The 12,938-nt window shown below is 45.2% G+C and overlaps 1 protein-coding gene across 1 annotated transcript in view; it reads left to right on the top strand.

The window, feature by feature from the left end:
- The window catches only part of EXOG (exo/endonuclease G), a 25,337-nt gene extending 12,616 nt beyond the window's left edge, over positions 1-12,721 (top strand). Inside the window, exon 6 of the mRNA XM_019508101.1 lies at positions 11,778-12,721. Coding sequence (XP_019363646.1) covers positions 11,778-12,239 — 462 coding nt within the window. The 3' untranslated portion in view covers positions 12,240-12,721. The remainder of the gene's footprint in view (positions 1-11,777) is intronic.
- Positions 12,722-12,938: the final 217 nt, after the last annotated feature.

Here is a 12,938-nt window from a genome sequence, read left to right as displayed (position 1 = left end):
GGGGAGGGCGAAAAAATAGTGAGGGGACTGGGGCACATCTTGCCGGTGGAGGGTGGGGGGCTGTCCCCACAGCCTGCTGCCCACATGGTGTGAGGCTCAAGTCCCACATGCTGGCACTGTGTGCAGCCCCCAGCTACACTGAAGTTGGACAACCCTGATCTAAGGGAGCAGTCCTCAGCTGATGTAAATTGGCGTTATGATTTATGGGCAATAGCTGAAGCAGAAAGGAAGGCAGAGGTTACCTGACTTGTCATGTAGTTGCTTTCCTTTAGCAGTATCCGTATCTGGAAGACTTTCCAATTTTATAATATACTATTAAAATACAGACTCCTGTGAGTTACAGGAGGAGTGGGAACAACCATCACACTTGGGTTGCGGAGCACTGAATGAGGCTGGTACCCTGTGGAAAAGCAGTCTTGGATTGCATAAAGAATTTAAGATAATGCATAGGGTGCTAAATTTAAATTTCAGCTGAACAACATTAAATTGGTAGTTTCAATTTTGATTTCTTTTGAACGTGCCACCCTAAAAATATTATTTTCGTGTGATTCGTCATGTGGAATATTGTATACGTTGCCAGTCATTCCCCTCCTCCGGAGACAATAAATGTGAAACATACTTGAGACTAAAAAGCACCAGCCTTCAAACGTCTTGCGCTCTGGGATGGTGGCTGGGAGCCCTCTCTGAAACGCAGGAGGTACAACCGTAGCAACAGAATTGACATTCTGTAACGAAGCCAATAGCAACAAGAATGCAAACGGGTAATACGATCAGCTGGAGGACAATACATGCTGTTCAGAAACATCAAGATCAAGGAATCATAATAAAGCTGTACAGAATCAAGCCTTGGAGCCATATTGATAGGAATTATGTCATCTGAAGACGTGTAAAAGACTCATCATTATTGTCCCTGAAGTTATAGCCAAGCAAACTAAGTGCCTTTACTGAGGCAGTGGACTAGAGGAGACCACAGGCTTTATCTAGAAGAAAGAGGATGATGTGTGTAAAGATTCAGGGTAAGGCTTTGCAGATGACCAGGAAATTTAACTACTTGGTTTTGTCATTGCTGGACAGGGAAGGAAGTGTAGCCCTGAGTAGTTAGAAGAGTTAAATATGCTTGGGTGTAAGAGATACGGGATTACAGGCTTCCCTCCTAGCCTCTAGTTATTATGCAGAGAGAACACTGAAATGTGCATTGGGAGGAGGAGAGGGTATTATAGTGCAGAGGGAATTTCTGGAGTTACTGTTTTAATATACAGGCCTACCTCGTTTTATTGCGCTTCGCTTTATTGCGCTTCACAGATATTGCGTTTTTTACAAATTGAAGGTTTGTGGCAACCTTCATTGTTGTCTTATTTTAAAAAATTGCCACAGCCACCCCAACCTTCAGCAACCACCACCCTGATCAGTCAGCAGCCATCAACATCGAGGCAAGACCCTCCACCAGCAAAAAGATTACAACTCGCTGAAGGCTCAGATGATGGTTAGCATTTTTTAGCAATAAAGTATTTTTTAATTAAGGTATATACATTGTTTTTTTAGACATAATGCTGTTGCACACTTAATAGACTACAGTATAGTGTAAACATAACTTTTATATGCACTGGGAAACCAAAAAATTTGTGTGACTCGCTTTATTGCGATATTCGCTTTATTGCAGTGGTCTGGAACCGAACCTGCAATATCTCCGAGGTATGCCTGTACTTGATAATATTGCCTCCGAAGCAGGGAACGTATGCAAGGCTGTTTAATGTGTGCTGGCAGCGGTGCCCTGACGAAATGTGACCTTTGCAGACCGTGTCCCGCAGAAGTCCTTGGTAATTGCCATCTTGGAGCAGGAGCTCACTGTAACGAGCCTGGTGCCCTTCACTGATGTTGCTTACAGTGGTTTTGCATTTTGCAGTCACTAGATGGCATAGTGCTACTCTCCAGACATTGCAGTTTCTTTGGAAATCTATTCCTGCAATTTTAAAGAATAGTTTCCTTTTCTTTCATTCACTGGGCACTTTTTGCAGTCTTAACTGAATTAGATGCAAAATGAGAATGCCGTATAATTTGTGAGTGTTTAAAACTGCAAGTAAATATCCTTTAAAGAGCGTGTGAGGGATTTTGTTTTGGCTTCAATAACCTCTTGGCTACTTAGTATACCTTTTTCATGTTCCTTAACCTCCTTGTGCAAGAACAGATTTCTTTCTTTCTCCCATGATTATCAGTTTTAGGGATGATTTTGCCACAAACTTAATTTTCTTTAATGTAGTGACTAAGTGATACGGTGTATGAAGAAGGGCCACGCTGGTTAGCAGAATGGTAGACAACTTAAAAAACCTAAGATAAATACAGTTAGCCATCTGCTGAAGCACCATGGTTGAGAATCACCGATCTCGATCTACCAAATCCCAAGCCGGTGATTTAACCTCCAGACCGGCCTTCGTATCTGAGCAGGCATGCTCAGTCTTTTTGTGATTTCCTCTAAGAAGCATCACTGCTGATCCATGTACGCTTTTCAGGTCTTCTGTGAGCTCTTTATAAGTTTGCACACTTGTAAACCTGCACATTTCTTTCTCTGTTAATATGAACAAATGTCAAAAGTTGCAAGCATTTTAAAAACCGGAATAGTCATGGCAACCATCTTGCCATTATTAGGTGGGTCATAAGACAGATTACCCAAATAAGCATGATAGAAACAGCAGCCCATTGCACTGAAAGCAAGTCTAATAATGCAGCTATGTGGGATAATACAAGCTCAGTTGTACTACTTTATCAGCAAAAGATTAGTTGTAGCACTTGAACAGAATCAGGGACCAGAGCAAAAATGAATAGAACATGGAGCTCCATATTGTCACCAAACACTTTTTAATGTTGCGAATTTGAAGGGCACAGAGAAAGAGCAATGAGGTTTGAAACTTGATTGTCATCCCCAGTAGTGAGGGAGATGGATTACTTTTAAGGCTAAAAAGATGAGGAGCATGTCTAGGTTGATGCACACACAATCATTTCTGGTCACGAGAGGCTGGATAAAAGAAAATGCATCTCAGGAGCTTCTCAAGTAACATTTTATAGGAACAGAGATCTACAGACCTTCAAAGATGATACAGAAACTCCTGTGCTGTTCAGTTCTTTAATCTGAACGCGATGTGGGACAGAGAGAATCTGAGAGCATGGCAATGTTTCCTGATTTGTATTAGCGCTGAGTTTTAGTGAGTCAGAGAGACCCTAAAAGAGCTGCTGCTATGTTCTAGCCAGGACAGATTGCTGTTGCAAGTGGTGATTGTTAAAAGATCATCCTCTGCCTGTTGACAGACTAGCACAAATTAAAGACAATATGTACACATGGATAATTGTAAATGGTTTTACATTTGGTTACAAAAGAAGCATATGCTCTCTGCTTTTGTTAGCAACACAGTGAGAGAAATGTGTCAAGTCGAACTGCCGGGATCAGCACAGCAATGTGGTTTGCTCAGTTCCACAAGAAAATCTAGATGGCAATAGGAAAGGCCAAGCACACCTTGCTCCTGTTTCAAAATGTGCTCCCTCTGCAGAGCCATGGTACCCCAGTTATTTAGCTCTGCACCTATGTTGAGCAGCTGTATGGAATTGGGCATGATATTCTTTTGCATCCTCTTTCATATTGAGGCAGATGAGAAGTGTATTACTTTGCATGTTCCTGTCTAGACCGAGCTGGTGATAGAGATGGCTATCCCAAGAACTGTACTTTGGCCCCAAATCCAAGCCCACCCTTAGGTAGATAAGTGGCTCTTTGGCCATTCATATAGATTTTAGATCCTGCTTTCCCTGGTAAGGCACAACTCCATATAAATCCTAGAAAGGCAGTGACAGAAGAGGAGGAGGACTCTTCTAACTTTTTGCCTAGAAACCTAGTCATTAGGGCTCCTGTCCAGAGAGCTGGAAACCCAGATTCTAGGCCTCCATCTCAGCCAGAAGGGGTTTGAACCTGTATCTTCCACTTGCCAGCAAAATAAGCAGGAGAGTAAGCCAAGGCGAGGCTCAGCTGGTAACTGCTCTGGAAGGGGGGAGGTCCTGGACCCTATTGCCTGGTGGTGCTTTTGTATTTGAATAGTCATTGGCTAAAATGGCTGTCAGGCCCTTGGCAGATGTTACATTTATCTTACAATTAATGTATTAATAACAATAAATTGTGATATGTCACATGTTCAAGCAGTGTATCCCTGATAACGAGCCACAGAAATGGTGATGCTACCACAAAGATATACCTTAGTTTGAACATGTGCATGGTGTGGCATGCATAGGGTCATAATGTTGGGTCAGGTCTTCCAGCATCCCATGGAGGGCTGCCCTCTTGTTCCCCCTCCTCTCCATCCCTCCCGCATTCATGATTCATTCTGAACTCTGCTGCCCTAGATGCCTCAGCAAGACATGACTTACCCTGTAGGCCTGTGCGAATAGGGAAGTATTGGATTCGGATGATTTGGAGGACAGTGATTTGATTTGGAGATTCGCATCACTGTCCCAGATTGATTTGGCTGAATAGGCTTCGGAAGATTCGGCGCTGCTTCGGAGAGAATCAGCCGTAGACTATAATGGGGAATCACTGAAATACCTATAATTTTGTCATTTTTGCCAGATTTGGATGAAAACAGCAGGGATGGTAGCCCCTTCTGAGGGCATGAGGCCCGCCAAATTTCAAGGAGATAAGTGGAGGAGTTTCTGGGAAGCTGCACCTCAAGATGCTGACAAGCAAAACTTGTGACGTGTGACTGGCTGTGTGTGTTAAGGTGCAGTGGGATGAAACCAGCAGGGGTGGTGGCCTGTAAGAGGGGGCCTTCCCAGTGCTCAGGCAAGAAACAGCTCCCAAAAGGGACAGAACAGCTGCAGACGAGGTTTATGTGCTCTTTCTACGTCCCTCCCCTGGAGCACTGTGATTGGAAGGGAGTCGGGGAAAGATCAGAGTCGCTGGCCAGCTACAGGTGTCAGTCTTCCCTCCTGCTCCCCCTCTCTCTTCTCAGTTTCTTTTCCTCTGAAAGAGTGCCTTCCAAATCTCTGAATCTTTTCCGAATCAATTCGGAGGCTTTTTTCGGTCTCCTGATTAGATTTGGATTTGGTGAGTCAGCCTCCAAATCGGGCCAAATCTTCTTCAAATAGAATCGGCGACTGAAGCTTCGCACACCCCTATAACACCCCTCTGCCCTTCCTTTTCCCAACCAGCCTTCAAGCTTTCAGCATTAAGGACCTAGTAGCACCTCTTCCCTATCACAGCCAACACTTAGCAGGATGTTTTACTTGCATTCAATAGGAATCTCATAGAAGGGGAGGGAATTTGTTTGGAAGGAGAGGGGACAGGGAATGACAGAGGAAAAGCACATAAACAAAAGCATCTCATAAGGAAGGGGTGGACAGAGTCTGGCTGAATCCATTCAGTGGACTCCATTTTTCAGCTGCTGCTGTCAGATCCAGTCCTGCTGCCCAGACCCCCTGTACCCACCACCGGGGTTGAGACCTGCACAGGCAGGGTGCACGGCTGGGAATGAGATGGGCAGGTGGGGCTGGGGAGACCCCAGGATCTTGGGGTGGTGACAGTGCAGAGCCGCGATCTGCCTGCATGCCGCTGTGACCAGCACGGGTGCTGTGGTCAGGGGTCTGCAGGGAGCAGATTGTGGCTCTGCCCCAGCCCCACACTGTCACCGCCCCAAGATCCCAACCCCAGAGCAGCTCTCTGCCCAGCTGCGTACCCTGCCCGTGCGGCTTCTGGTCGGTCTGGGGCTGCTGGGAAATGGAGGTCAGCTGCCAGCCAGATCTACCATTTTGCCCACCCTTGTCATAAGGTGTCCTAGGAGTGCTCTAGCATGGCTGCTTCTGGCCCCCTGTCTGTAACCCTTTGCATGGGTCTTCCCTGCTCTGCTGAAGGGAGGGGTCTTGACAGCTCTCCAGCTCCCCTTGCTGGCAAGTACTGGCAGAGCACATTTCCACCGTGCTTTTTTCCCTGTCTGAATGGTTTGCCCTTTGAACGTGAAGCAGGTCCCATGGCATGACAGTTTCCATCAAGTGCTGCTAGAAATACTTGATGGGAAGAATATCTGCCAGAGACCTTAGAGACAGACAGGCATTCCCCTTCTCTCCTTCTCCTAACCAAAGTATTTACAGACTGCTGGAGGGGCTGGGCTACAATTTTGAATGTGTTTTAGGTAGTGCAGCAGGGCTTTTAGACGACTCTGACCACCTGGCTAGCATCATAGCTCAGCCCCTGGCACGGATCTTCGAGAGCCCCTGGCGCTCTGGTGAAGTGCCTGACTATTGGAAGCAGGCCAATGTGGTGCCTATCTTCAAGAAGGGGAGGAAAGTAGATCTGGCAAACTACAGGCCCATCAGCCTGACCTCTGTCCTGGGGAAGGTCTTGGAAAAGGTTATCAAAGGGGCCATCCTTAACAGACTAGCTGACAGCAATATCCTGAGGGATAGCCAGCATGGGTTTGTTGCGGGTAGGTCTTGTTTTACCAATCTCATTTCCTTTTATGACCAGGTGACCTATCGCCTGGACGAGGGGGAAGAGATTAATGTCGTATGTCTTGACTTTAAAAAAGCCTTCGATCTGGTATCCCATGATCACCTCTTGGCAAAACTGGCTAACTGTGGCCTCGGCCTCACTACGATCTGCTGGCTGGGGAATTGGCTCCACGGCAGGACCCAGAGGGTGGTGGTTGTTGGAAGTCAATCGTCTTGGTGCGCTGTGACCAGTGGGGTCCCTCAAGGCTCTGTCCTTCGGCCTATACTTTTTAATATCTTCATCAATGATGTAGACATTGGTGTCAGAAGCGGGCTGGCCAAGTTTGCTGATGGCACCAAACTCTGGGGTAAAGCATCCACACCTGAGGACAGGAGGGTGATCCAGGCAGATCTTGACGGGCTCAGGAAATGGGCGGACAAGAACCTGATGGTGTTTAACACCAAAAAATGTGAGGTTCTCCACCTTGGGAGGAAAAACCTGCAGCATGCTTATAGGCTCGGCAGTGCTACACTGGCTAGCACTAAGGAAGAAAGAGACTTGGGGGTCATCACTGACCACAAGATGAACATGAGCCTTCAATGTGATGCTGTGGCTAGTAAAGCAAGCAAAATGCTGGCTTGCATCCGTAGATGCTTCTCAAGCAAATCCCTGGATGTCATTCTCCCCTTGTACTTGGCCTTGGTGAGGCCGCAGCTGGAGTACTGTGTCCAGTTTTGCGCTCCACAGTTCAAAAAGGATGTGGAGAAGCTTGAGAGAGTCCAGAGAAGAGCCACGTGCATGATCAGAGGTCAGGAAAACAGACCTTATGAAGAGAGGCTGAGAGCCATGAGGCTCCTTAGCCTGGAAAAGCGCAGGCTCAGGGGTGATCTGATGGCCACCTATAAGTTTATCGGGGTGACCACCAGGATCTGGGGGAACGTTTGTTCACCAGAGCGCCCCAAGGGATGATGGGATCGAACGGTCACAAACTCCCCTGAGACCGATTCAGGCTGGTCATAAGGAAGAACTTCTTTACTGTCCGAGTCCCCGAGGTTTGGAATAGACTGCCACTGGAGGTGGTTCAAGCACCCACTTTGAACGCCTTCAAGACACATTTGGATGCTTATCTTGCTGGGATCCTATAATCCCTGCCAACTTCCTGCCCCTGGGGCAGGGGGCTGGACTTGATGATCCTTTGGGGTCCCCTCCAGCCCAAATGTCTATGAAATCTATGAAAACCTTCATGGGGTGCAAGGCATTTTAATTTACTCAGTAGTGTTAGAACGTAAGTTACTTGTTGGAGGTGAAATTCACCCCTATGTAGAGGACTAGCATAAAAAACCTTAGGCCTTCAAAACAGGAGTAAAGTGGTGTATAGGTCTCATGCTTGTCATCTCTGGTACAGAAATAAATTTAATCTGGAATGAACATGTGAAGCCCTTAATGCTGCTAATTTTGCAGTTGTGTCTTAATCCATCAGAAGTAGCATTGATCGGGGGGGTTATTTTACTATATTTTTACTTTCTTTGACCCTGAGAAAGATAAACCAGGCTTAACACACACTGAACATGCCATATGCCAAGTGCTCTGAAGTTTAAAAGCTCTGACTTGTCTAATATCAAGATATCCATCCTCATGAAAAGAGAATGGGAGGCTTCACCATAAGGTGCTTATGTTGTGCATTGCTTATTTGGTACTGTCTTCTTGACTCCCAAGTGTCCTGCCAGTGCTTTCTTTAGGAAAGGGTTGGGGTATAAGCAGCATTGGGTTGGTTTGTTTTTTGCTGGTAAGAAGCATAGATTGCAATGTGTTTTCATTTTGAGACAGCTTGGCACCATTAGGAAATCAGTACAGACACGGAGAGGTAAGCTTTTTATGATGCTGTTGATAGTGAGAACGAATGAAAAATAAAACAAAGCATCTCTCACAGACAGCAGCAGGGAAGTTGTTATAGCAATCATGCGCCAAAATGGAAAGTCTTTCATTTAAGGGCAGCTTGTTTTCATTCTGACTAATTGGGCTTTAAAATTATTAATAAATGGCAGCAGGTGTATACCAAGGGACCCCACCCCATTCAAAAATTGCTCCTCACTACCTGCCCCCTCTTGTCCTGACACTGCCTCTGCTCCCTCTCTGCCAGCTCCCCCTCCCCTCCTGCTGCTTACTCTGTCACAGGTCTGGCCCAGGGCAAGCCACTTAACTTCACCACTGCCTCCCACCGCTACCTCCTGCCTTCCTTCCACTGTTTTCCCTATTGCACCAATGGGGGAGATGAATTAAGACGATCCTCCAATAATTAGATTCTGCACATGGAAACTTCTAACAAATTTATACATTTTCCGTGGGCACAATCTAGTTTATTGCAGGGATCATCTTGAATTGTGCCATCTCAGATTCCACTAAATGTGGTTAATACTGAATCGGACAACACTGAAGTTTGAATACTTCAGTAATCATTGGCAAGGCTTGGTTTTAATGCACCATCATCTTATACAGCAGTATTAAGTATTATCTAAATATATGAAGTGATGATTATATGGTAGTTGAATTATACTGTATGTATGAAGAGCCAAACCTTTGGACTGTTATACTGGACTTGTAGCTATCACATTAGTTTTTAAAATGCATCTACTTAATTGGATCGGTTGGAGCAGTGAAGGAGATGAATTTTAAAACATGATTTTGAAAAAAGCAGCTGTTTAACAAAGCCATTGAGCAATGAAACTATATTTCCACTGTCTTTAGCATATGTGTTTCACAGCTATATTCTGTGCATTAAATCAGACATCTACATAGTTCATGTCAGAAAATCTGTCTTTCTCCATTCCCATTTTTAAGCTTTAGGTTAGAGGTGTATTTAAAAAAAAAAAAAAGAAGAAGAATATCTTTTAAAAAGATACCTGTGAAAAAGTATTAAAGACAACTGGTCTTCTAGCTGCAGGCCTGTCTTTTGCTGACTGACATGTACTATCCATATGGCAGATAAAGTTGGTAAATCTCATAGAATTAGGCAGTCCTTGTAAAATATGCATATTAACATCATTTATTTGAATAATTATATTCATGGACATGGAATCATTGAGTTCATCTTCAAATGAAATATCCTGCCAGGCGGGCACTTGCCATGCTAAGAGCAGCAATCTGGGGATATATGTGTGTGAGCACATTATATGATTCACATAAATTTAGAGTCCCGACCATCCGCTCCAAGCACTTAAATTTAATTCGAAGAGCATGATCTGAATGACACAGGAGGGACCCCATCATACACTGGTTCAGAAGTCGTTGTAATGAATTGCTACACTGAACAAGGACGCTTTATAATAATTGAAATTCCTCACTGTGTAGTTATATTCTCCCTTTCAGAACACTTCACTATGAAAAATATACATCCTTTATATGCAAGGCCCCTCATAAAAGAGCTGATGGAGTTAACAGCTTCTAAATACAGTGTGTGCCTTCATCATAAACACATTGCAGTGGACTGACAGCATACCAGAATCGATAAAAATGGGGGATTACATTTGGAAAACTGATTTGGATGCTCATTAGCAGGGAAGTAAGATGTAGCTTATAGTAGTCACTGCTGTTGAAAACAGCCATCCATCCAAATATTCAAGGGTGTGCCATGTGACAAAGCGTGAACTACTGGCCTGTATCAATTTAGTCTGCATGGCGGGATTGTTGGTCTGATGGTTGAGGCCTTAGCATTGGACTTGGGGAGATCCAAGATCTGTTCACAGCTTTCTGTGTGATTGGGGCAAGTTAACTAGACTTCAGGTATCCTCAAGGGATATGTATGTTGATGCTTAACTTCCATTGATTAATTGCTCTTTGCCTCAGTTCCCCATCTTTAAAGGGCAGTTACAACACTTCCATACCCACAGGACCATAGTGAGGATTGATACGTTGAATATTGTAAGGTGCTGAGGACCTGCATCATATGGCCCCGAGGGTAGCTCTGGGAAGCAGAAATGTAAAGCTTGTTTATGATCCTTTCTCCTTTTGCTTTGCCGCTGGGTGTTCAGTTGATTGAACTGGATTGCTGACCTGGTGTACCTGCCAGTGCTGCAGAATAGATCTGTGGTGTTTCCCACATCGCTTTTGAAAGTAGACACTCTTCCTGGCCAGTAATTAGAGGAAATAATCTGCAAACAGGAGAATAGAGATCCTCTGCTTCTTTAGATATTTGCTGTCCTTGCAGGCACACAGCAAGTCAGGCACCTTCTTGCATTTATCTTTTTAATGGAAAAACCCGTGGCACAGTTTGAGGGCCTCATACAGTGTCATCCATGCATCTTTCTCTAGTGTGGTCTGTGCTGTGTTACTACCTCTCTGGTCATTACCAGGAATAAAGAGCTGTCTTAGGGTATTGGTTACTACCTTCAGTTTGTGCTTGGCAACCAGTTGTGTAGCGGAAAGTTCTGCAGTTGATACAAGGGTAGCCTGGTCTAGCTCAGTATGGCTTTTATGATCTTACTGCTGACATTTATTATATACACTAGGGCTGTGTGAAACGGCACCGCTTCATTTCGACTTGTCTTTTGACGGAGCAGCATTTTGTTTTGAATTTCATTTCGATTTGAAACCGCTGTTCCGTTTCATTTTGTTGAAATAGTGATGCTGTTTCAACACTTTGTCGACATTTCGCCCATAGGCTATAATGGGGAAGCTTGAAACAGCTTCTCTCATCTGGCAGGCAGATTGGGGGCCCACAACCCCAGGAGGGCTGCGAGGGCTGTGCCAGTACCCCTGGGGTTGTGGGCCCCCGATCTGCCTGCCGGATGAGGGAGGGAAGTCCGGTGCTGCCACGTGGGACCTGCGCCAGCATGCCACCTGTCCCAGGCAGCGGCATCTGGCTTCTCTCATCTGCCAGGCAGATCGGGGGCTGCAAGCCTGGGTGGGCTGCGGGGGCTGTGTGATCGGGCTCAGTTTCCTTTCCCAGCCTGATTGAGCTGAGGAAGGAAGCTGAGCCCCATCGCTCAGCTGGGCTGAGTTCCCTTCCCCAGCCCAATTGCAGCGCTGGGGAGGGGAACTCAGCTGGGCTGCTCTGCTCTGAAACTCAAAACTTTCAAAACACTTCGACTGCTCTCGTTTTGTTTTGAGGCTGTTTCAAAGCCCTTTGTTTCGTTTTGGGTTCACTGTTTCGAGCTCAAAATGAGTCGAAACAGTGTTGAAACAAAACAGCCTGTGATGTTTCGCACAGCCCTAATACGCACATGATAGTGTTCTTGCAGATGTAGGAGCATTTGGGTTAGTTTCAGATTCTGTGCTGCCTGATGAGATCATGCCTGTAATGTAACTTCTCTGTTGGCAGGTAATTGGAAAAGATGATGTGGCCGTGCCATCACACCTCTACAAGGTGATCCTTGCCCGGCGAAGCAGAACGTCAGTGGAGCCCCTTGTGCTGGGAGCCTTTGTGGTGCCCAACAACCCCATAGGCTTCAGTCACCAGCTGCCTGAATTCCAAGTCAACATCGAAGACCTGGAGAAAATGTCAGGACTGGTTTTCTTTCCACAGGTAGACAAAACTAAGGATGTTAAAAATCTCTGTGATGTGGACACCTGTAAGCTAATAGGGTTTAAGGAGTTCACATTGTACCTTACTGGCCGGAAAGTGCAGAGTGCCAGAACGCTGCACAGGCTGGAAAAGGCCATGTCAGAGTTAAGGGAATCAGGAATTGAGCCTGACGAATATCTAATGAGAGTCTACAAGAAGAAGGAAGAGGAACTCACTCAGCAAGAGCCGCGGGAAGCTAGAGAAAGGAAGACTGGCTGAATGTTTGTCTCAGAAAACTGTTTGAGAATATGTTCTCCCCGGGCTGTATATCTGTGCGTGCACACTCCCTTTGTGTTTTGGGCCTGGGCTGTTCAAAGAACTTGTCAAAACAATTGCGAGAGAATGAAAGTTGATGGATTTGGGGGATAAGGTTCATTCGTTCTCCTCTAATACGATGCAGGTACAACTTGATAAAGTACTTTTGCTATGGGAAGTAAAAATAACCCCTTCGCAGCATGCTAAGAGACCTCTAGAAAAGGCGGTGTTGTACTATTTTCTAAAGCCGACGTCAGACTTGGGTTTTGAACGGAATCTCTTCTAGGAAGGTTTTAAAAATAGACAATGGACACCTTGGGAGTATAACTGGAACATGTCTAAATGTAACTCACCCTGTAGATGTCTTTGAAAATGATGCTGTGGAAGCAATGGTATTATTATGGGGGCTGGTTGATGAAAGAAATACAGAATGGTGTGGGATTTTATTGGCATGTTTTCTTTTTTCTTTTTTTAAAAGTGTCCAGTAACTGATACCTAACCTAACCTCTGTTCATTTGTTTTCCTCCTGCAGTTGTATTTGGGATTTTAAAATCTCTCTCTTCTCCACATGCTCATGTACTTTTAAATGAGTTTCATTGAATTACGCATTCCTGACAAAGAACGATAGTTCCTTTTTCCTTTTGGAAAGGGCTTTTTCTTACA

Source organism: Gavialis gangeticus, unplaced genomic scaffold, assembly GCF_001723915.1.
Source record: "Gavialis gangeticus isolate Ggan-Ray unplaced genomic scaffold, GavGan_comp1, whole genome shotgun sequence".
NCBI lineage: Eukaryota > Metazoa > Chordata > Crocodylia > Gavialidae > Gavialis > Gavialis gangeticus.
Note: the sequence above shows the minus strand (reverse complement) of the source record. Positions and strands in the feature narration are given on the sequence as shown.